Raw genomic sequence first — 24148 nt, forward strand, 5'->3', positions numbered from 1 at the left:
AGGTGGACCTCTCTCCATGGGTGTGTATGTGAGACTGAGGAGGAAAAAGAAGATGAATACACAATGAGTCCACAGGGGGAGATTTCCTCCTTGTTTTTGTATTGATACTACCATGTCCTCTAGCCCACTGTTTTCCAATCTGATAACAAGGCAGTTCTTTGAATCAGGTGTGCTGGAGCAAGGAAACATCTAAAACATGCAGACAGTGAGTCCTCGGGACCAGGGTTGAGAAACACTGCTCTAGCCTTTATAAACAGCTCATAACATCCACACACAAAAACATCGTCACCTGTGAAATAACCGAGAGAAAACGAACCGGGAGACAAAATAAATAAAAGTCGACCCCCTCCTCAAAGAATAAAGATAAATTCATATTTTATTCCATTCTCTTATTTCAGTTTTAAATCCAAAACAAAGTCACGGTGAGTTTCCAGTCATCCTCATTCCCCCACAGATGAAACATTATCAGTATAAAACACACAACTGAACACTGGATTTACAGCACAAGCTCATTCCTGACCAGAGTTTCATCCCCCGCCCCCCCAACAACAAAATAAAATAACCTTCATTTGTCAAATGTTACACAAACGTGACTCGTAAAAAAAAAAAGGTTCTGAAATAAAACTTGTGTTTTGAAAAGCTGAGTTCTGTGTGAGATCAGATTGAAATGTGTGTAAATCCCTGTCTTTGGATTCTGTGTCCACCAGCTTTGACTCCGGTGCGAGCACATCCGTCCATGCTGAGGCCGCCACACTGTGGGAAACATGCACTCCGACGTCATTTCAACTGTAAACAACAAGAACACAGACGTGATCGGGATGAAACGTCGCCGGTGAACACAGAACCCTATAAGTATGCTAAACTTGTCATTTTCCTGCAAATCAGACACACAATGTAACCTATCAACCAGCAGAAGACAATATTTCCAATGAAACAAGTTTATTTCATATCACCAAAGGCAAAAAAACCCCAAAACATATATATGTAACAATTACTTTATAGTCCCTCCCTCCCAAGAAAGAAAACCATACGATGTTTTAATAAAAGGGGGAAAGAAAGAAAGTGCAGACTCCTCCTGATGTTAACTCTAAAGGGATTGTCAGAGAGTGTGTGAGGGAGAGTTCATCTGAACCAAACTGAGCAGAACGCGTTGTTTTTCTTACTTTAAAGACAAACACGAGTCCATCGACACCGCCGTGTTTTCGTAAAGGGAGTGCTGCGAGATTTATTGTCGCTCGTGGCTTTTGAGTTGTTAATACATGAGACGTGTCATGTTCCTCCTCCCGACGACGGAGCCCGTGTTTCTGTTTAATTAAAACTTCTCTCTCTCTCTTCTTCACAATTTACATCAGAAATGCAAGGCGCGACGTTTCATTGGATAAAAACTTAATAAGAACGATAGCAGCAAATGATGTACAGACAAAAAAAAGGCAGCAGAAATAAACCAGTCGGAACCGGTCGAGTGATGTGACAGGAGTGTGTGTGTGCGTGTGCGTGTGTGAGAGAGTCGGACATCAGGAAGAAGAATCTAAGCAAACACCACACACACATGTTCAAATACATACAAAGTCACACACAACATGGCCGCTGTGAGAGGGTGAAGGCTCCTTCTGTTGTGGACGCGTTTGACATGTGTCATTCATTAATGAGTGCGTGGACAAAGCTCTGTGGTCTGAGACGTAAACTGTGTTCTCCTCCGTGAAACTAAGGTGAGAGAAGAAGAGCTCATGTCCAACACTGTGCTTCTACTGATGTTTACCCTCATTTACTCTCAGTGTGTGTGTGTGTGTGTGTGTGTGTGTCAGGAGCTGTCCTCCAGCGCGTTGACGACTTGTTCCAAAATGTCCGGGCACCTGTCGGCGATCTGCTGCAGGACCTGATTGGCGTACTCCTGGAGCTCCGCCCCCTCCCTCTCGCACAGCTCCAACTCCGCCTCCAACTGAGAGAAAGACAGAGAGAGAGACACGAGAAATGTTGTAAATCAATACTCATAAGTAAGATAGTCCAAATATGACACGAGCATCATCATCTGTGGCCAGTGTCTCCGTGTTTAAGCGTTTGGACTAAACTAATTACCTCCTCGTTCGTGTTTAAGTGAAGGATATGTGAGCGGTTTTCATGTAATCCTAAAGAAAGCAAATACGGGGTTTTTCCCATACCATGGAGCTCTGGGTTTTGAGTGAGTGAGATGACAAAGATAAGAGATTTAAAATCTAATTTAAGCCAGAAATAAACTCTTCTCGCAGCCCCGTGGACGACCAGGGAGTGCACACACACACACACACACGCTGTAATCTGAAAATACGGCAGTGTCGTTCTCTCTCTGACCAAACAGAAGGAAGCATTTCAGAGAGGCAGCGCTCGTGTTGTTTTCTTTGGCTGCTGCTGAGCTGAGAGTCAAACCTAAATGACCGATACATCTGTATCAATAAGCGTGCCACTCAAACACCAGCCCACATTTGTGTGTGTGTGTGTGTGTGTGTGTGTGTGTGTGTGTGTGTCAGACAACCCTCTTCCCTCTGTTCTCATCTGCGAGCCAGAAAACTTTCGTGGCACTTCAACATGTCGGAAGATTTATTCAAGTGTGAAACAGCAGTGAGTAATAATACTGTTTATAATGTATGTAAAAAAACATATCAACAAATATGGAAATGTTTTCTTTGAATAGCGTGTTGATTAAACTACTGTGGAGCATACAGTAGCACAGAGTTTTCATCGTGTCCATGCTCTGGTGGTAATAGAACAATAAATAAATGAATAAATCAAGGGGGTACAGTCCAATAAAATAGAAAAAAATGACACTTTATTAAGTACACTTTTATCAGTTCCAATTGCAAAACCTTTGATCGTGATCCCTCCCCCTCTCCACTTCTAAACACTTGCTTCTAACGGTGATAAACAGAGAAAGCAACGTGTTAGTGAGCGTCAGGAGGCTTTCAGGAGCTCCCATATTTAAATTTGTGAAAAACAGGTATGGATTGACAGAGAAATGACAGTTATAAAATCACCCTCGTCTTTATTTTTTTAAAAACTAGTTCTTACATGGGAGAAATTGGGAGGTTTGAACTCCCTGTGCCATCTTTGAACGCTCAGCGCCCCGAAGCAGATGGACAATCATTAGGTGTTCCAAGTACCTAATAAAGTGGCCACTGAGTGTACATTAATAACCACATGATTCAGGGGGCCATGCGGCGGGATAGTGGCATGCACTGTTGCCTCACAGCGAGAAGCTCCGGGTTCTCCCAGTGAGCGTGTGGGTTTTCTCCGGGTTCTCCGGTTTCCTCCCACAGTCCAAAAACACGCAGAGGTTAATCGTACGCTCTAAATTAAACGTAGATGTGAGTGTGAGACTGGTGTACGCTGTGTGTCAGCTGGGATTGGATGTGGAGAATAAAGCAGTAGTCAGTCTTCTATAAAGTACCTTAAAAGTTAAGTATTTTACCAGAAAATGACTTTGGTAGAAATTGAAGTCACTTTTTTTTTTATAATATTACTTAAGTAAAAGGATATGACATCTACTGTACTTAAGTATCAAAAGTCATTTTCTGATAAGTAAAAGTATTAAAAAAGTGAGGAGTTGTCTTTCAACTGGAAGGTTGTGGGTTCAATTCCCGACTCTGCTCGTCTATATGTGTCCTTAAGACACTTAACCCCATGTTGAAGTGTGTGAGTAAAGCAGCTCATCAAGACTAGAAAAGCCAATACTATATATTATAATACCAACTCTTCTTCTTCTGATTTTATTTGGTAGTAACGAGTAACAAAGATAGTTAGAGGAAATATAAATAATATAAATAAAGCAAAGTACAGATTCATGAAAGGATTCTTGAAGATGGACAAGTGAAGGGCAAAAGATGAGGAGAGATGTAGGCCGAGGACAAAACTGAGGACAAAACAAGAGGTGATAGTGAAGGAGGAGGAGGAGGAGAAAAATGGAGCGAATGAGGCGGCGACAGAGAGAATGAAGCCATAGGAGGAGAAGCAATGAGGCACGACCACTCCACCCTTCCTAGTGTGTGTGTGTGTGCATGATGTGGCCTATTCTGAAAGCTCAATTAGCATCAGACGGTGGGGAACCACCCGCCCACGACACACACACACACACACACACACACACACTATAAATAGGAAACGCGTACTTTGCTGCGTGCGGCTGCCAAACAATCCGTGAAACATTTGAACAATAAGGACCATGTGACGTTTATCAGCGCCATCATTTTCCACGATAAACTGACACGGCAGAGAAGAGCGATGAGTTCTGAGAACGTAGTCCATCTTTTATCAACGTTATCTATCAGAGCTTTATCTGCTTCTCTCTACACCTTGATTTTTATCACTTCTGACCATTTTGTTATTCACCTCCGCCAAAGGCTTGAGACCAACATCAACACAGAACACACATTCTCTCTCTCTCTCTGAATGTGTGACACACATAGCAACACATTTCCTCCATGTCAGTCTAAGTGTGCGCAGGTAATTCAGCGTTTAAGCTGTAATCCCACAGAAAAACATAGCAGTAAAGATAAGTGACTGTGATACGAGTGAGGAGAGTGTGTGTGTCTGCTGTCGTCTGCTCTCTGACTCACACAGCCCTGACCTCGTCCACAAACACACACTTTCAAATAGTTGAAATGCAGAGATGATGCTAAGCTAAGTATATACGACGGTATATATATAGTAGGGATGGGAATCAGTATCTGTCCAATAATGGTCAAAATCACTGGATCACATATCGGACAGAAACATCGTATATATCTTACTTTACAGACTGTAAACATGTAAATAAAAATCAGCAAAAGCATTTTAGCCGTTTAGATCTTCTTTTTTTCTTAGTGAATATATAAAATGTACCATAAGGAATTAGAAAATGGCTCCATACCATTTCTTTATGTTTGATACTGACTAATATCATCTACCACCACCAAGAATCACTAATCTGTTTCTGTTTATCTTAAATCTCTAAAAGACTACTAACCTCATATGTTCATGTAATTATATGTCACCGCTGGTTCTGATTATGTTTTACTCACTCACTAAATTAAATTAGTCTAAGAGGCAGTTTTGGAATAATAAAAATTCCAGCAGTGAAACACATGTTTGTCATAATCACCACCTCTTTTGTTTTTCGGGGTTTGCGGTCGCTGAAAATGAACCAGTGTCTTCCTGTGGCCTTCTCTCCCAGATTTGCACATGTGTATGATCTGTGAGCAGTTCCACAGAAAACAGACTTAACTGCAAACACACTTTAAACGATCCTCTAAACAAGGATGAAACTGGGGAACTCGGTATAAGTAAGAACACTGGAGAATGAGCCTAATTCGCACATGATTTATAACATCAGTAAACATTGTTCTGAGGAGTTAATGATCTCAATCACGAGGTTCTGGGTCTTCTTCAATAGACCATGATGTCACTTTGTAAATGATGTTCCAATTAAAGTGGAAAATAGACAATAAATCATGGCACATGTGAGCGGACACCACAGTAATTAACAGCTGGTATTGGTATCGTCCAATGAGAGCCTGGTTACAGGTGACGTCCGTGAGACCACTGATTTAAATCACTTGGTTGTGAGTATGACACAAGTGTGAAGTGCGAAATCTAGGCACGGACACAGGGAAGCAGGGTCTCAGGAGACGCTCCAACAGACTAATCAAATTATTCCCCTCCCAAAACACATAAAATGACTGAAAAGATAACCATTTTATGAATAATTTGACTCTGAAGAGTCTCAGAGTTTGGCCTGAAGTGACCAGTCAAAACCTGGTGCCTGGTGCAGATACATGTAGATAAATGAGCTTTTTTCTTAAAAGATTTACAGAGAGGGATCAAATCACGTCCTCGATCACTACTATTAACCTGAGGAGTAACATGTTCTCATAACTGAATCCAACCTTGGCCCGAAACGAGGAACAACATGAGCCAATTTTCCTTAGAAAGAAATCACAACTGATTCCTCTGCAAAGGAAAACCTCCCCACGTTGCTAAGCGATAGACGTTGTCTCCTGCTACACTTAATCCAAAGCTCATTTGAAGAAATTAAATACAAAAACAAGAGCGATGAGTTCAGATGTGGTTACGATGCTCGCTGGGATCACGTCGCAGGCAATTCCCAGTGTGTGGTCTGAGAGACGTGTGGAAGAAATAATGTCAGTGGGCAGAGAAGTGCTGCTGCCACACTTCTGTGTGTGTGTGTGTGTGTGTGTGTGTGTGACAGTGGTTTGGGTGTTTGACATGACAGGTGTGAGTGTGTGTGAGCGTCTAAACTGTATGTAGTAGTTCTAATTTAGTGAGTGATGGAGAGGAGCGTGGGGAGCAGGAAGCAGATCGAGGCAAGGGGTGAGGTATGTGTGTGTGTGTGTGTGAGAGAGAGGGAGAGAGCGAGAGAGAGAGAGAGATGGTTTGTTGAAGACGATCTTTACTGCAGCCATTAAAGCTCCATTATCATGATGGATCATTATCTACCTTATCGCTGGCCCAGAGGAACACACACGCACACACACACATAAATGTGTACATTGATGTGCACGCAGTGGCTATCAGCTTGAGAATGAGGACGAGGGTAAGATCTGTGTGTGTGTGTGTGTGTGTGTGTGTATACATTGACCCCTTGACACACATTATAGAGCTTAAACCTCTTTGCACTGGAATGCTAATGTTTTCTAAAGAAATCATAACTCAGCAGAGAGAGAGAGAGAGAGAGAGAGAGAGAGAGAGAGAGAGAGAGGCATAGAGATTAACACATACACACATTCTTGTACAGCATGCTCAGTGAGGACATTCATAGACATAATGCATTCTCTAGCAACTTACCCGAACCTTAACCATCATAAATGAATGCCTGGCCCTAACATTTAACCTAACCTGAACAAAAACTAGATCTAAGCCTAACCTTAAAACCAGGTCTTAACTATGAAAAATCCCATTAGGTTTGTGAGGACCAGCCAAAATGTCCTCACAAGGTCAAATATCCTCACAAAATAGGTATTTATCTACTACAGACATGCATACACACACACACACACACACACACACACACACACACACACGCTGGTTTTGCCTAGTCCTTTAACCTAACCTTAACCATCACCACTAAATTTATTTTTAAACAGTTAACTTCACCTGGCTTTGACTGGTTTAATGGTTCTATGAATCAGGTCCCATTGTACTGTATGTCTCCTCACAGCGAGGCCCACTAACCCACTTCCACGGGCAAAACCCCCCCCCCCAAAAACGTAGTATCAAGTGCTGCACAAATACTGTCGTTAGTCCTCCTGCTGTCAGGAGAATATGAAAGGCTTTTGTTTCTGTTTTACTCAGAAACACGGAAAAGTTATACATAGAAAACAGTGCTTGATTACTGATAGCGCATATTAAAAAAGTGGAATGCCATCTCTGAACTAAAGCAGCCTGAGAGCCAAAAACAACATCATAAATGTAATGCCGTGCTTTAACGGTGCACATGAATTACACAAATGGAAAAATTACATGATTCATACAGTTCAGTAAAAAAAAAAAAATTAGGTCATGGATGAAGGAAGCGCTTTTTAAGTTTGGCTTTTAATTACGGCAACTATACGAGAATTTACACATTTTATTTTCACGCTCTGCAGTGTAACAGCGAAATGGTTTCTTTTTTTCTCTCCACTTTCCCACCATCGTCGTCCAATTTTCCACACAGGTTGAAACGTTAAAACAAAGTATAATGTTATGGTTATATAAACAAGTAAATATGCGGGGTATGAGAGCAGAAGAATGAAGCTGATAAGGTTGACTTTCAAATGATTACTTACAGATAAAAACACGCTTTATTTTAAGTAAACACGACCAAAAGACAGGGGGAAGAGGAGGCGAGGCTCCGTAAAGCGACGCCATATACTTCACTGTGTGTTGATATCGAGCCTCTGTTTTGGTAGCACGTCTGGTAGTTGCATTCGAGTAGCTTGAGAAATTCAAACGGTGCTGTTTAACGACTGAAAACACCCCCCCCCCCCTCCATATTCATGGTCTTAGGATAAATTCACAAGAGGTTTTTAACAGATACTCTTCAACAGAAGCCAGACACAGTGGTGTAGAAACACTGGAAGAATAAAGTAGAATTAAGCTTTTATATTATGATACTAACAGTGATGCATGATGCAACAGTAACAGGCTTAAAAGTGTGTAGACTGCATTACAAGCTGAAAATTGCCTGAGCCATGTGACCAAATGTATGTGAAGGTACTATATATATATATACGTGTGTGTGTGTGTGTGCTCAGTCATTGTCGAGCACACACAGCTCAGGCTAACAAGCTGCAGTGGGAATAGAGCTTGAGTAAAAATACTGTGCTACCTCTTCACTGACTGTTGAAGAAAAATAGAAGGGAAGGCTGCTTTGTGGGCAATTCAACATCACTTGTTAGGATTTATTCTAATGGGTTTGTTTAATCTGCCAAATTAAACCATTATTGAACCATTCATATCTTTGATCGCCGCCGTTCTGTGCCTTGCTCAAGAGCACTTAACGTAACTGTTAAAGAAGAGTAGATGAAACAAAAAAAAGGCCCCCTTTTAGCATTTTACTATGGTCTGGGAAGTTTAATCTGTCACTTCAAGAGTCCAACTATGACTTAAGCACCTAATAATGCAGGTTAAGAGAGTCGTGGGCTGGTAACTACCAAAAAACACCTTCAAAGTGAGCAAGTCTTACGTATACGAGCGTAAATAAAAAGGACTTTAAGGACCTTAAATTGGCCCCCAGATACAACTTTACATGGCTGCAGAAATAAACTGAAAAAAAACACAGACGGTTTAAGCTCCTCGTTGATAATCAAGGTGTAAAGTATGGCCAGTGATCAAATTGAGGAATAGAGCTGAAGAAATTAGTCCCCCTAAAAAAAGACATTAACCCTTTAAACACAGAGAGTATCACATTTGTATTACCGTAATAACTGGCAAGTTGCAGGAAGCGGCGAATCAGCATCTTTGTCACCAGAGAGGAGAGAGTTGGAAAAACTCCTGTACATGATGTCAATTTATACATGTGTTCAAATTCCAAATTTAACACCCAAAATCTGGTGTTCGTGTCCAACTAGAGTTTGTTTCTCATAAAACCCTTTGTTTTTCTTCACTTTGTGTTGTTAAAATGCCAGATTTTGAAAGTCACTTTTTCTAGCCCTTTCATGGTTAAGATAAGCAAAAAAGTGTCTAGAATGACATTTTGAGGCGTAGGTTTTAAAGGGTTAATAACTGTAATCAGTGATCCACAAAGTCACGTACACACATAGATAACAGTGCCACGATTCACCGAGTTTAGTCCCAGTCTGAAACACAAGTTGACATTTTGTCATAGAAAATAGAAAGTGACCAGAAATGACTCTCTCACGCTCTCTTCAGTACATGAAATTTACGACATATGATCTAATAAATGTTTTGTTATATAACGCCGTGTGCGCATGGCATTTGTACAATTTCATACTGCTTCCAAATAAATGTTCTTTTAAAGCTTGCTGAGTGTTTGTAGAAGTCAGAATGATTTTTATGGCTGTCGTGAATATACAGTAAATGGCCATGTGGCAGTGAAAAGCAACTTGAACTTGATGCTGTGAAGGAAATGTCCACAGCACTAATGCAGGAGAAAAGGTGTCCGCCATTGTGAATAAAGAAGAAAACTACAGACAGAGACAAAAAGCTTCTCGCCTCTTCACACCTGTAACCACCGCAGAAAGGATGGCTTCACAAAAAATGTGTTGACGTGGGTCTGTGACAGAGAGGGGTAGTATGAAAAACTGGGGGAAAAGAGATGGAAAATGAAGCCAAAGATTTAGAAGGCACAAAGGACAAAGGTGAGACAGCATGAAAGTGAATAGGACAGAAATCATGAGGAGGAGGAGAAGCAAGTGACAACTAGACACAGTGGAAAAGATCAAGGGAGAAGGAAGTGAAAGAGAGAAAAAGACAAATGCACGTGAAAAAAGGAGGTGGACTGGTAAAGCCATTAAGTCTGGACTCAATAAATCTGCATAAAAACCAGCAGTTAGTCTGTAATGACCAGCAAATGTGTGTGTGAGAGTACACGTGAGGCTATGAATTACAGGAGGTTCTGAGGGTCAGACGTGTCTTTCTGACTGTCTGTCCTTTTGTCTGCGAGCGCGTGTGTGTGTGTGTGTGTGTCATGCTTGTCAAGGACCTCCGTGTCGAATTTTGAGAAAAAAAAAACAATCATCCTTGGAGCAGGAAGCAGGGCTGCCTAATGAAAGCCAAGAGGGACCCCAGACCACGACGCCGCACAAACGGATGAATCTCTGACTCTCTCCCACTCCGCACCTTATTGCATTTGCACACAGTGTTAAGATCGACAGAAACAAAGACCATTTAAGTCAATGTCCACTCTCTCTTCTCAGCAAGTTCAGAGGTCACCATCAAATCACATGAATTCCCGAGTCGAACCGCAGCCCTTTTAGACGTGACTTCTGCTCGTTTAAATGATGCAGCATCTGCACATCATAAAGCTGAATTAGTAGCAGACACTAAGGTTACATCCACACTAAGGCCTAGGTCATAGTTTCCATGCTCTGTGTTTGCAGAGAGCCACTACGCATTACCGCATGCGGGTACTTGTTCCATTCATGCTAAATATGAGGGTCCGCGTCAGTCTGGGTTTCCACGCATGAGTAGTCCATCTCACATTCCTCTCCAGTAGCAGCAGCTTCTCGCCTGTAGTTCACACCCCCTCACTCCCCCTCCCAATTTCTATATCCTTGCAGTCTTTGAGTGATGGGTTGCAGAGGTGTGAGTACCAGCTCCTTGTCCGTTTTTTGACCAAAAACTGCAGAGTCAGCGTGCAGAGTCAGCACATACTATGGTCTGGTCTGCCCCGGTCACAAAATGTGGAGGTGCTTAGGTCATCTTCTACCGCTTTATCCTCCACATGAGGGTCGCGAGGGGTGCTGGTGCCAATTCCAGCTGACATAGGGCTAAAGGCAGGGAACATCCTGGACAGGTCGCCAGTCCATCACAGGGCCGCATATAGACAAATAACCATGCACTCTCACACCTATAGTCAAAAAACCCACGCAAACACTGGGGGGAACATGCAAATTCATATATATATTTATATATATATATATATACCCCAGATGGTCTAGCCGTTAGATTCCTGGTAGCCAGGTTCAACTCCCGTTGTGGGAAACTTACGGCTGTTGCCTGGTTTGAATCATGGAACAGGTCAAGGATTGAGTTCCTCCTGAGCAAGGTCTTGCTACTGGTGTGTAATGAGGCAGAATGAAATAAATTATCACTAATTGGCATGTGTGTGCGAATATAAGACATTCTAACATGCCTGGTGGGTGGTTTCTCGTTTCAACTGCCTAGCAGAAACAACCGCTGTCCATACTGACGCATTACTTAGGTTTTTATGTGACGCACTCTTGTGTATGAAAAGGGCAACGCAAATAAAGTTTGATCAAGAGAAAAAGGGATTCAGTTATGTGAACACAGGTGTAACGGGGAAGAAAGGCAATGGTGACGTAATCTTTACCAAAGGTTTCTGCTTGTCCACACTCAAATGCAGATTTAAACAGTTCTGTTTTAGGGACTTCAAATGCGAAAACCAGGCACAATCAGGCAGAAGTGATGTGTTTTAATATGAAAAAGTACGAGTGGGGAGGCCAAGCAGGGCCAACCTGACACTGTCTACTTTACTGTTATTGTTGGAGGATATTATCAGGTCAAAACCTGAGATGAGAGAATGTCTCAGAGTAGTCAGGTCCAAGTCAAGCTGACCTTGAAATGGATATATCAAGTTGTCTGGGGTTAAGAAGGCAACAAAAGCACAAAGTCATCTTCACAGGAAAGCTCCACATATAAAGTAAGTCAACATCGCTCTCCCTTTATCTTTTGCCTACATTACCTTTCTGATCCTTTACTTCTTGTCTTGAAGTGATTTGTGTTTTTCAGGTTCAGGGTGAACTCTAATCAAAGAAACCACCACAGATAAGAACACAGCCAGACACGGCGCACTGTTATTATCATTCGGAAACTTTCTGTCACACACGTCCACGCACGTGAATATCAACATAACTACTCTTATTGAAGTCACTCACAGCCACCATCATCCGTACGAGTGTTATACTGGAGCCACAGTGGTCTTTATCAGCTGTGACGGACACGTTTCGGCTCCACCTCATCCTGTTTTTGTGTCTCCTGTCAATCGGACGCCACGACACAGTCGCACAGTTCCTGCTCCGTCTGCCGCTCTTGTGAAGAGGCCATCGGCTTCACCGCAGGTCATCAGAGCTGCAGAGCTGACTAAACAACGATTGTGCCCATTTCAAAACCCTACATTTATTTGTGTGGCAAGACAAGCTCTTTGTACTGTATGTGTTGTTTTTTTCCACAGGGATAACATGATGTTGATCCAGTCAAAACGTTTATCTGCTAATGTGCTAAATGATCCCCGTCTGACTGCTTTATTTATGAATCTGACCACACCAGATTTTCCTCTGGTCTTTAGCTTTTCTCAGATGTGGGTGTATTTTATGATCTTGACTCAGTGTTTGAAGGCACCTTTTTTCTCGTATTGAAACTTGACCTAATAATAAAGAGTCAAACATCTGGAAATCTGAGACACCTGGTGTGTATGTTTTAAAGAAGGACGTAAAACGAACCGAAGAGAAAAAACACGTTCCCTTGTTTTCTCCTCTGAGAATCTTGCTTTTGGACATTAAATTGTAACAACTAAAACATCTGACGTCTGTAATTGTGTGGGTTTTTTTTTTCCTTTCATTACAATGACATGTGGAGTTGTAAATATGTGTACTCAGTTTTCACTGAGGTTTCCTTCGGGTTTGACTTGGCTCACAGAGTCTCACAGTCGCACACACTCAATGGGAGCCATTTAATTTGAGTCCATAGAGTCATGGGCTGACAATTCATACTGGATTCATACGGGCAAGCGGCATAAACGTCCGGCCCAGCCAATAACACTTACTACAGTTTTTTTACAGCACCAAACACGCGCAGGCGTGTCCACGTGCGTTTGCAACACACATGAATATAGAAGTCACTCACTCACACCCACAAACACAGCCAAGTCTTGTACCTTCACACTTCGGGCTGAAGAAAAAGACACGAGAAACGTCCTCAGTGTGAGAGTGTGTGTGTAAGATTACGACGCCAGTTCTCTTCAGTGCTCATTAGAGACGCCGTTGAGCCGTAAAGGTTATTATTATGACTATGGCACTGAAAGCAGCTCCTTTAGTAAAACCTCACATTTGGAATCCGTGTTGCTTTTGTAGTTCAGCTAAGGTTAAATAGAGACATGGAAACACACGCGCACACGAACAGGCGGACAAAATAATATTAAATAAACATCGTTGCAAATCCATCTTTTGAAAATTGGCCTTTCTCGAAACAGCTCGTTGCTGGACTCCATGCGGCTTGAGTGATTAAGTTCAGACTGTGCACATATCATAAAGACCACAGTCTGCAGAGAGTTGGGACCGGCTCGCACTGCCATCCTTAGAGCAATACTTCAGGTGTTCCAGTCGACACTGAGCACACCGCTAAGTGCACCTCAGTCTCCGTGAGCCAGCCGGGAAAACGGCACATTCGTTGTCATTGATAACATGGCACGACGGCTGACGGCTGGCGTACACTTTATTGGGAGAACCTTCTGCAAATTGGCTGAAATCTGTTTTTCCTTCTGTCCCTGCTGAAAGCCATGTTATCTGTGAGAGCCAGTCCCAAGCTGGGAATGACGGCATGCTATGCTCAGCAGGGGGGGCTCGGTGAAGTTAGTGTGGATAATGTGTCAACCTGAAAAGCAGCCCAGGTACAGTAAAGGTTTGCTGTGTCAGTGTAGAGTCTAGAAGCTGAGGGGAAAAAAATACTGAAATATGATTCCAAAAGTGACAACTTTGCAAGTGAATAATACAAACACCGGTGAATAATGTTGCATTGTTGATCAGTAAAAGACCCACGTTCTTTTCCTCTGATACACCTGAGGCCTGTATCACTACACTACATATCACTACAACCGATTCATTATAAGATTTTCCACAAATGCCGAACCCATCCTCGGTACAATCATTTGAGCTTATCAGTAGAGAAAGGAGGAATTTCTTCCTCTGCAAGTCTTTATTTATGGCTTAACCTCCCCGAGTTTCCCTGCTCTCAGTGTAACCAGTTATCTGTCATGGGAGGTGTTCACTTGATAAAACCTAAAGACCAACGTGTTCTCACCCACCGCTCTCTTTCCCCTCTAACGAGAGCCGAGCTGCCTGCGCAGCTTTTGTTCCAGTTGAACAACAGAAAGTTACATCAGACGCACACCGTGTGTCAGTGAGGTGTTGGAGCTGGAGACTGCACTGCAGAGGCAAAACTGTCAGGTACACGACGCTCTGGTGTTTATTCACCAAGGGAAAGCATAATATGTGGGTGCGGGATATGTAGATTTCCATGTGTATTCTATGTGCTATTTCAGTACGATCCTAATGGCTTTACAGAGCGCCAGGCACTTTAACAGAGCCAGGGAGAGGCTGTAAAACACACACACACACACACACACACACTCGCCACAGGACAGAGGAAAGAAGCTGGCACACTGGAACATGGTGGTCTGGAGGGACTGTGTGTGCATGTGTGTGCGCATTAAGAGGGTCAGTCAGGGCGATGGCGACGCATGATGAAGGAAAGCGAGAAACACGGGTTTGAATCAAAGACTGGCAGTGTGCATCTGTGATTGTGTGTAGGCAGGGTCGGGGTCTGAAGCAGACGCATGGCGCCAAGTGGCACTGCCTGCGTATGGGTGGATTTGTACAGAGGAAGTGAAGGAGAGGGAGGGGGAAAAAGTGTAAAAAAAGTGTGATGTTTTAGGGAAAAATCGCACTAAAAACAGAGCAAGGAGAGAGTATTTTTAAAGCTCACCAGCTGTCACACCTACACCGACACCGACACAGAGCAAGTGAGAATGAAGATGTGAGAATGACTGGTGATGGAGGCACTTTGTGAAAACAGTGAGTGAAAGAGGGACTCTTTTCTTGAGGGAAAAGAAAACATAAAGGCACGGAGTAATAAGAGGGTTTGAAAAGTGATGGAGAGGATAAAAGAATGTTAAATACAAGCTGACAGAGTTTTCACGTCAAGGTCAGAATGATCAGAATCGCTCTATTGACTGCTGTTCCAGTGTTGTATAATAGAATCCTTTTAAAAACTAGTAAATATGTTCAGTCCTTTCCTCTGACATGATCTCGCTTAAAAAAACCTCTGCTTGGACCAACTCCACTTTGAGCAACTTTACCAAACAGTCCGCTTTTGTAGAAAATTTCCATTCGCTTTCTAATGGCAGTCACGCAAGGCTGAACCTTGAATGTCGAGGTGGCAGATGAGAAATTGCACACAAATCAATATGAAGGAGTCATACGGAGAATATTAGAAGGCGCTGCCAAATCTGGGTAAGAGGATACATTACGACTGCATTATTCCGTGCAAGGATAACCTCAACAGTGATGCCAGGCGCAATGTTTTGTGTAATGGATGAGTCGGTTTCGACCCTGCAGTGAAATAAATGTGCTGAAAACAAAAAGTGCAACCAAGAAATTCAAAACACTGCGGCGTGCCATGAAACTGGTTAGCAGCAACGTAACATGTAGGTGATTTGTGGTGAAGTGGTGAATATGATCTTTTTAAAGATCGTGTTTTCCTCCGTTGTAAATTTCACTTGGATGTGGTCGTGAGCACAGTTTGGTAGAAATGTTTTCGGGATGTTTTAATAAATACGAGGTAGGAATAAACTAGTGCAGGCCCCTCAGCTGGCTGTCAAAAAGTATTCAATCTTGTTAGATAAGCTTTCACAGCTGCTCACACAATCAGTTCCAATTCAGAGAATGTTTTTCTAGTGAACCGCAGAAGAACGGTCTGCCCTTTCATTCACTGAAACAGGCTGATTATGAGAAATACGTACGGTAATTGTCCGTCCGCGAACGTCCCCCGCACCATTTCTCTAGTGCCTTTAATGTACGCGATGATAAATGACAACCTAATTCAGAGTTTATCTAAAGTGACACCAAACCACGCAGCGCCATATCTGAGGCAACTCATGCTAAACACAGACCCGCTGCAGCCCTGAGACGTACAATAGGGGTTTCTGCAGGAAACTGGTGCTGCTGTGCCCTAACCACACACTCTGTCACATTACTCTGAGCATGTGTACGTCTAGAGTTACCGTTTTTCAATGTATACCACATGTAGCAACCAACGCCTGATATGTTTTCAATATGGAGAAAGGCACAGAGAGAGAGAACGACAGAAGGAAGTTGATGAAAATTTAATTGAATATACACAGTTTCTATTCGGCATCTGACAACACAACTAATTTCCAATGACGACGGCGCTACAGTGAAGCAGGTTAACGAACGTTTCTTTAACTTTCCCTGCCGATAGCCTCTTATTTCCCGTACCTTTCAACGGAAAGACAAATACATTCCTCTGTCTCCTCCTTGCTCTCTATATGAACCAATCAACTTCCTGCTGCCAAATAGTTTGAAGCAGCGTTTACTCCCCCCCCCCCGAAAAGGAAAAAAAAGAATCTCTAACAGTATTTGTTTCGCTGCCAGGCGCTTGTCGTCAGGTGACCTGACAGAGGCAAATCCCTTCAATGATGTCAAAAGCGGTGCCAAAAATGTGCCACGCTGACCAGTGTGTGCCCTACTCCTACACGCACATCCACACAACTACACACAGACGCACACTTTTTTCACTCGTATCCTTCAAATGCTTCACACACACACACACACACATTACATACCTGTTCCTGTGTCATGCTGTGCAGCTGGGTATGCCAGGAGGCGGGGTCAGTGCGGTGATAGGCGGGAGGCGGGGCAAAGTCCTGCAATATGACTGGGTCTCGCTCCTGACACAGTGAGGTAAGGTGACTGATGTACAGCTTCAGTTTACTGCGATTCTGAGTGAGATCCAGGAGGGGAGAGAGAATCTGGAGAGGAGACAGAAAAGTGTGTTAACCTTCATATTTCACTTTACTGGAAACACAAGAATCCATTCTTAACACTTCATTCAGTTCACAGTGTATGAGATGCACAAGCAAAACAATACATTTTAGGGCGCCGAGGCAGATTTAAAGGTTGAGTTGGGATGTAAATACATCACAGTGGAGAATTTACATTTAGATAACGTGATCACATTTTTATGTTAGTCAGTAATTTAACCACACTGGACTCAGTCCTCTGTATTCATTTGAAGAACCCGTTGACTGATGTGAAAACAAAACTTGAAATGCGCTTTTACGTATGTGCAACTGTGTCTTATCACATGTAGGAGCTCATTTTTAATGAAAAACAAGGACCAAAAGTAAAACCTGAGACCAGATGTAAAGGATTTATGCTGCCACATTCGTGCTGAACGACCGCGTCTCAAGAGCTGATGAGAAATGCAGTCCGCTCAACTTGCAAACTCATGAGATGAATCCGATTCCCATGACACCGTCGTTTTACCGTGGCCATGACCGATGTGCAGCGTGGAAACGACCAGAACATATATAAACACATTCTGGGGAACGACACAGGACCCCCCAAGACACACAGGCCCACACTTGCAGATAAGACATGCTGACACACTGCTCTCCTCGGGGAGTAGCAGGATTTAAGTGCAGAGGAAGCATGTTAAGAGGCTGTTAGAGTGTGTGTGTGTGTGTGTGGGTTGGTAAAGTGTATCAAATCCCAGCTGCATCTGTCCACATTCTGTGGACTCATTGTCACTCAGCATGGACGTTTGACACACAGCAGGATCCTTAACGCTGCCCTGTAACATATCTCTCACACACACACACAGGCAAATATCCATGCCCCATTGTCTCACATCTTAATTTGACATTCATTCCTATTTATTTATTACGTTTCTATACGAAAATACTACTTTACTATGTAAAACCCTTACTAGTCAACAACTGCTCTAATAATATAGCAAAAAAAAGTGAAATAACAATATTTTGTTTCAAAAAACCAAACATGCTGTATATTTCTGAAAGTGCCTTTGTATGTATGCACTCAAAAGTTGCCTATGAATTTTACACACAGCTGTAACACATTTTCTAAAACTTGAAAACTGTCTCAGCTGTCAAAACAGTGGGGGGGAAAAAACATGTTAAAGAGAAGCACATTGTGGATGTTTGAATAAAACACAACACATAAACCTCTATTATTCATTATTCAATAATGTAAGCTATCCTGACAAACAAATTAAAAGAACTAGACGTGGGTGGTTTTTGTGTATGTGGGGGGGGGGGGGGGTGGCTCTTTCTGCAAACTTGTCTCTGTTGCTACATTCCTGTCAAAATAAAAGCTGAAAGTAAAGTGACAGCAAATCAAAGTAACTGTCACGTCTCATTCAGAGCTTTATTTATTGAGAATACAGCGCATGCACACACACACACACACATCACAAAGCAGCCTCCACAGGTGCTCGTTTCTCACCCAAACAGACAGACAGACACTTTATAAATACGCTACGTACACTTTGTGTGACCCAAACACACTGCGACATAAACACACACACACACACAGAGTTGTAAATATAAGGACGTGCCAGACGTTCACAGTCCCATTTTTGAAACCCATAACGGAACATTTCCCCCTGGAGAACAGAGGCAGCGTGACAGGGATCCAGAATATTCTGCATTTAAATGCGTCTCTGTCGCTGTATGTCGTGATGTGTGCTGACAGTTGCATTCTCCCTCCGACACTGTTGTGTGTGTGTGCAATGACAATAACACCGAACGCAGTCGACATATGTGCAGCAGCTGTTCTCTCAGACCAAGTTTAATCTGGACTATTCTGTCAAAAGCGTCCACACTTTCCAGACGTGCAGTGGAGCTCTGTGGATCAAATACATGACAAATGAGAAACATGAAAGCATGGAAAGAGGTCCAAAGAGGATATTTAGACAGACGTAACAACACCGCTGCTGTCTTTTCCCCCTTTTAAGAACTGTACGACTACAAATAACGTATAGAAATAATTCATGCTAGTAATAACAATATATATATATTTTTTTAAATTTACTGATTTTATTAAAGTGTACAGTACGTATGTGCCTCTGTGTTTTTATTGCATTACACAACCTGCGGCAGTCAATGTATGCAGTGTGTGGTTAACGAGTCCACTATGATTCCCAATGTCTTACTGTACTATGAAACAATCCCACAGGACACATCATTTTATACAGCACTGTTTTTGTGAGTGTGTCAGAGTGTGTGTGTGTGTGTTTGTGCCTCTTTATTATCCTCTCATGAGTGCCTACCAGACTCTACTGTTCTATGAAACAACTCCAAAGAGAGACATTCAGCCATGGCCTCACTGACCGGCCACATTTAAAAAAAAAACAAAAAACAATCTATGACCAAAATCAGGACTTTTTGTTTCTCCACAGATTCCTCTGTGACACACGTGCACAGAAGCCCCCAAACACATTTATGTGACCAGGAACAGCATCTGTGGAGGAGGTAGGATTTCAAAGCAGAACACTTTCAGAGCAAGAGTTGTGGCTGCTGATACAATGTGACTAATAAACACTTGGTCAGAGGAAAGTCTCCGAAAGGTCTCAAATAAGACATCTTCAATACATCTGCAAATTCTGGACCCCCATCTTTTTTTGAGGAAAACCATTTGATTTCCAGTGTTTAAGTGACACTAGACATAAAGGGTCTATTATTTTAATAACTTTGTCTGCACATATAGCAACATGTGGCCCGGGGCCAAATCCAGCCCACAAACTGGTTTTATCCAGGAAAAAAAAAGGTAGCATTATTTCAGGTGAGGGACAGAAACATGTTGCTGCTCTGTTTACATTCTGATTCCTTGACTCTTGTTCAGCTCCAGCGACAGGTCAACCTCATTATTTTAGCCGCTGTGAAGACAGAATCGGAAGTGTGGGCATCTGAATATTTTGAAACCAGCCAAGACAGATGATGAGCAGTGCTATACTCTGAATACAGATCAAATGTTTGCATTTGCTGGGTATTTACTGTATTTTTTATCATCTGTAAATACATTTGAGGGTGTTTACATTTGAGAATTTGCCCTCAGACCTGCCTATCTATGAATGAATATATCAATATGTAAGTAAGTAAAAGTCTACTGTTATATAAAACATAAACAACATAGCATTGGCCTTAATATGTTTAATTTTTAAAAAAACTTCACAAACCATAACTTTTTATTGAGTCATATGTGCTCCCTGTCTTTTTTAACTGATGCATCTAATACAACTCAACCATTAAAAGCACAAAATACCATAATAATCTTGCCAACAATGCTTTGTGTGTTGTTTCTGCCGCAGCATTTCGCTCTGCAACTGTAGCACAGAATCCTCTCAGAGAACGGCGTCACAGTCACTCACTGTTCTGATGTAATGTGCTGTGGCCAAGGTGCCCACCTCACACACGCCGAGGAGAGAGCGCGTCTGTACATGTGTGTGCAGCTATTCATGAGCATGCAATGTTAAAGACATGGAGTGTGACTCGTGTGTGTGTGCGTACGGGCGTGCGTGCACAGCCGTCCCTCATGGCAGAGAGGCGCTACTGCTAATTAATAACCAGGGACAAATTTGGATCTGCTAGTGAACCATTGGGCTTTTAGCATCCCAGTGGGAAATCCCGCTGCAGGGACTGTAGTGCGCTAAAAGCAGCATGTGTTACTCATATGTGGCGCTGCCTCCACTGTCCTATTTCCAACCAACACCATTCTTTTAATCAGAGGAGGGCAAACTCACATAGCGTCGTTACATATTCTCAAAATTTGAAGCGCATTTTCAATCATTTCCAAGAATTTTACATGAGCAAGATAATTAGATTACGAGTATTACAATTGCTACTGGAAAACACACGAGAGTGATCAGTGAAAAGAGGAATTTCTTGACCCGATTGCATTCCACATTAGACGAATTACGAGGGATTTACAGCAGTGTGTTTTCATTCTTGCTCCACTTGAAGGTTGTCACGCATGTGCAATTAAAGACCTCAGGGGCCTTCAGAATTCAGAAAAAGCCCCGTTTGTGTCATTTGAAAAAACACTGGCAGGCAAAGGTCAGTGGAAACAACCTCCTTCTATCGTTCCTGAAAAAAGGTTCTTTGTAGTTCTTCTGCATCGCACACCTGAGGTAAGTTCAGCTGAGGAACGACGAGCATCATAGGGGTCAAGCAACGATGTGAAGCATGACGATGAACAAATGAAGTTTACGACCAATGTGTCAACAAAAAGAGACAAAACGCTGAAGACAAAAGAGGAATGAAGAGGAAATAAGAGAATAATATTGAAATGAAGAAGCAGGCAGAAGAGGAGTTTCAAGATCCAATAAATATGAAGACAGAAAGAAGCCAGGGGGGGCAACAGAAATCGCAGTACCACAACGACCACAAAGCCACGGATGGAAATGACACCACTGTATCCAGATAAACAAGACGCTCACCCTTCTGTACAAAATGGTGGACTGAGGGAGAGAAAGAAGGCAAGTGATTGGCTAGGCCCAAATGCCCTCCTCATCGTCCTAGTGGTTGGTTCGGTCCAACCGCAGCGTGAGTTCAGAGAAAGCAGGAAGTTAGTGAGTAAGAAAATATTTTTAAAAAAATCTTAAAAGTTAAACCAAAGATGTAAATGAGAATAGATTTGTTAATGAATGTAATAGAAGAAATGTTTTATTATGTTAGAGCATGCTTTGGAGTAAAGGGTGAGGGATTATTTGTTTTCACTGTCCTGTTAGACGTTCTCACCTGATCTGGGGAGGGTTTGTGATTATTGGGCAGCTCTGAGTTTGGAGACGAGACCTTGAGATGATCGTCCTCGTAGTTGTCTGCCATCAGCTTCATCCGGTTCTGAGTCTACAGAGAGAGCGAGAGAGACAGCGAGAGGACAATTACGATCTCACTGAAGACAGTAAAAATGTAACATGAGTCAGCTAATAGTCCTGTTTGGGGAAAAACAACACAGTGAAGAAGTGCGTGTGCGTTATAAGGAGGAAAACCCTCTCACTGAATTCCTCCAGGAGATCATTTGCAGGGAAGAAGATGAGAGGAAAGCTTTTGGCGTCTGCCACAAGCTTTTCTCTAACTAAGACACAGTTTGTGTTTTTGTATGTGTGCGTTTGTGTACCAGAGAGAGAGAGAGAGAGAGAGTGTGTGAGAGAGAGGAAAGGAAACAGACAAAGTCAGGAATGGACAATAAGGAAAAATGGCAATGGACAGACACACATGACTATCCATGAGGGTTCTACACATAGACATTCACACAACTTCACACACCACCTGATGTGTAGCTTGTTAACTGGTGCAGAAAAATAACAGGCTTGTTAGTTTGCCTCTTGGGGGTAAATCTATGAGGACTTGGACAAATATTAGGCTCCACACACACATGCACACACACATTCTGGTTCCCAAGACTTCAGATTGACTTACATTCACCTTAAAATGTAATCATTTACATTGTGGGGACTTGCTTTTTGTCACAAGTCCATATAATGTGACAGTGTGAACAGATTTATGTCCCAACAACAAGTAATACCTGGAAAACACACACACACACACACACACACACACACGTGTGTCTTTTTATAGTTGTGGGAACCACACAGCAAAAATCTGTCCTCATAACTAAAGAAACATGTTAGAATACTACAGACGGACACCCGGAAGAAGCGAGGTAGTGATGGGGAGAGAGAGAGAGAGAGAGAGAGAGAGTGTGAGGGAGGGAGTCAGTCTAAATCTGTCTTGTACGATCTAAATCCCTTTAGTCTCTCGCTGAGCCCTGCAAGGACGAAGGGCTTAAGTCGGCCAGACTGACGTTTAATGCACGCTTTTTGGACATAAACTGGACGAAATATGTGAACGCCAACATTAACAAGTGATTGTTTGACAGCTAAATGGATGACGGTATAAATGTGTTTCACTCTGTGTTTGTACGTGGGACCACATGTGAGTCTGTGTGCATACACACACACACACACACACAGAAACAAAACACACATAGTATTTATTGAAGGCAGCCTAAAAAATAAAGTCAAACACCCACTTAAAACAATAACTCAAACTAACTCCACTACCTTATTTGCTGAAATGGACCATAGATGTTATCAGACATCAGGGATTTTGATATATGATGATGACAGACCAAGGTGAGGGTCACGTTAACATCTGTTTTGAGTGATCTGATCACAAAGTGGACAGCTCTAAGTAGAAGTGTGAACGCACATTAGGACACACTTGAGATGGGACCACCAGGACGTCTGAGACATGTGCGGCTACATCCTACAGACCTGTTACCAACCTGAAAGATCTAAGTTTGCACGTGCCTCAATAACACTATGTACAGAGGAGTCTAATGATAACAATGGATTCCATTTAAAAGATGTCACGCCCAACGTGGGGCTCGAACCCACGACCCTGAGATTAAGAGTCTCATGCTCTACCGACTGAGCTAGCCGGGCTGTGCATTAGGGGAGTGGCGATCCAAATTGGAGGTGGAGTCAAACGGGTCGGGTTTCAAGTCTGACTTCTGCCTCCACGTCCAGAAATAGACACAGTGAAGAAATGTGTCCGTGTCTTACAGAATAATTATCTCACAATAAAGCCACAAGTACAATTCTACTGGAATAACGATTTCGTTATTTAACTCTGTGTTTTAAATTTCAATTTACCACTTTCAAATTCAAAAAAAGTCAAAATTCTGGGAGAAAAAAGTCAGAATTCTGAATTCATGCTATTTTATTTTCTATCGCCTTTTCAATTTGTCTTTACATGTGGCCCTAATACTCTTCCATACATCTTAGAGCTTTTAAATGTGCATTTAAATATTCCCCAACCTTCCTGTTTTTATCTCTCTCTCTCTCTCATACACATGATTAATCTCTCCATCCTTTAACAACCGTCGAACACTCCGCCTCTTTGTTTCTATTCCTCCTTCTCAGTGCAACACACTTATTTTCTTCATCCATATCTTGACTTTTCATCAACAAGCCTTTTTATCTTTCTCTTTACTCATTTCAGATTGTGTTTGTGCGTCGTAAATTAAACATTCTTCTCATTACCTATAAAAACACATCACAATTTGAGCTGACAACACAAACATTACAATCTCCACAGCAAATCCATAGAAAACACCAC

At 42.4% G+C, this 24148-nt stretch overlaps 1 protein-coding gene and 1 non-coding gene across 4 annotated transcripts in view; both read right to left on the reverse strand.

Annotated features, from left to right (window-relative positions):
• Nucleotides 1–358: 358 nt before the first annotated feature.
• LOC131456297 (ELKS/Rab6-interacting/CAST family member 1-like) overlaps nucleotides 359–24148 on the reverse strand; it is a 101918-nt gene continuing 78128 nt past the window's right edge. For 2 of the 3 annotated variants that reach the window (XM_058624525.1, XM_058624524.1), the window contains 3 exons: nucleotides 21764–21871; nucleotides 16790–16975; nucleotides 359–1939 (listed from right to left, as the gene is read on the reverse strand). In XM_058624525.1, coding sequence (XP_058480508.1) covers nucleotides 1802–1939; nucleotides 16790–16975; nucleotides 21764–21871 — 432 coding nt within the window. In that variant the 3' untranslated portion in view covers nucleotides 359–1801. Of the gene's footprint in view, nucleotides 1940–16789; nucleotides 16976–21462; nucleotides 21541–21763; nucleotides 21872–24148 lie in introns of those variants that run through there. The other variant, XR_009239902.1, reaches the window with a different exon arrangement.
• On the reverse strand, nucleotides 23400–23472 carry trnak-cuu (transfer RNA lysine (anticodon CUU)). Its single transcript has one exon. It is a non-coding gene; the product is annotated as a tRNA-Lys (tRNA).

Source organism: Solea solea, chromosome 3 (assembly GCF_958295425.1).
Source record: "Solea solea chromosome 3, fSolSol10.1, whole genome shotgun sequence".
Classification (NCBI taxonomy): Eukaryota; Metazoa; Chordata; class Actinopteri; order Pleuronectiformes; family Soleidae; genus Solea; species Solea solea.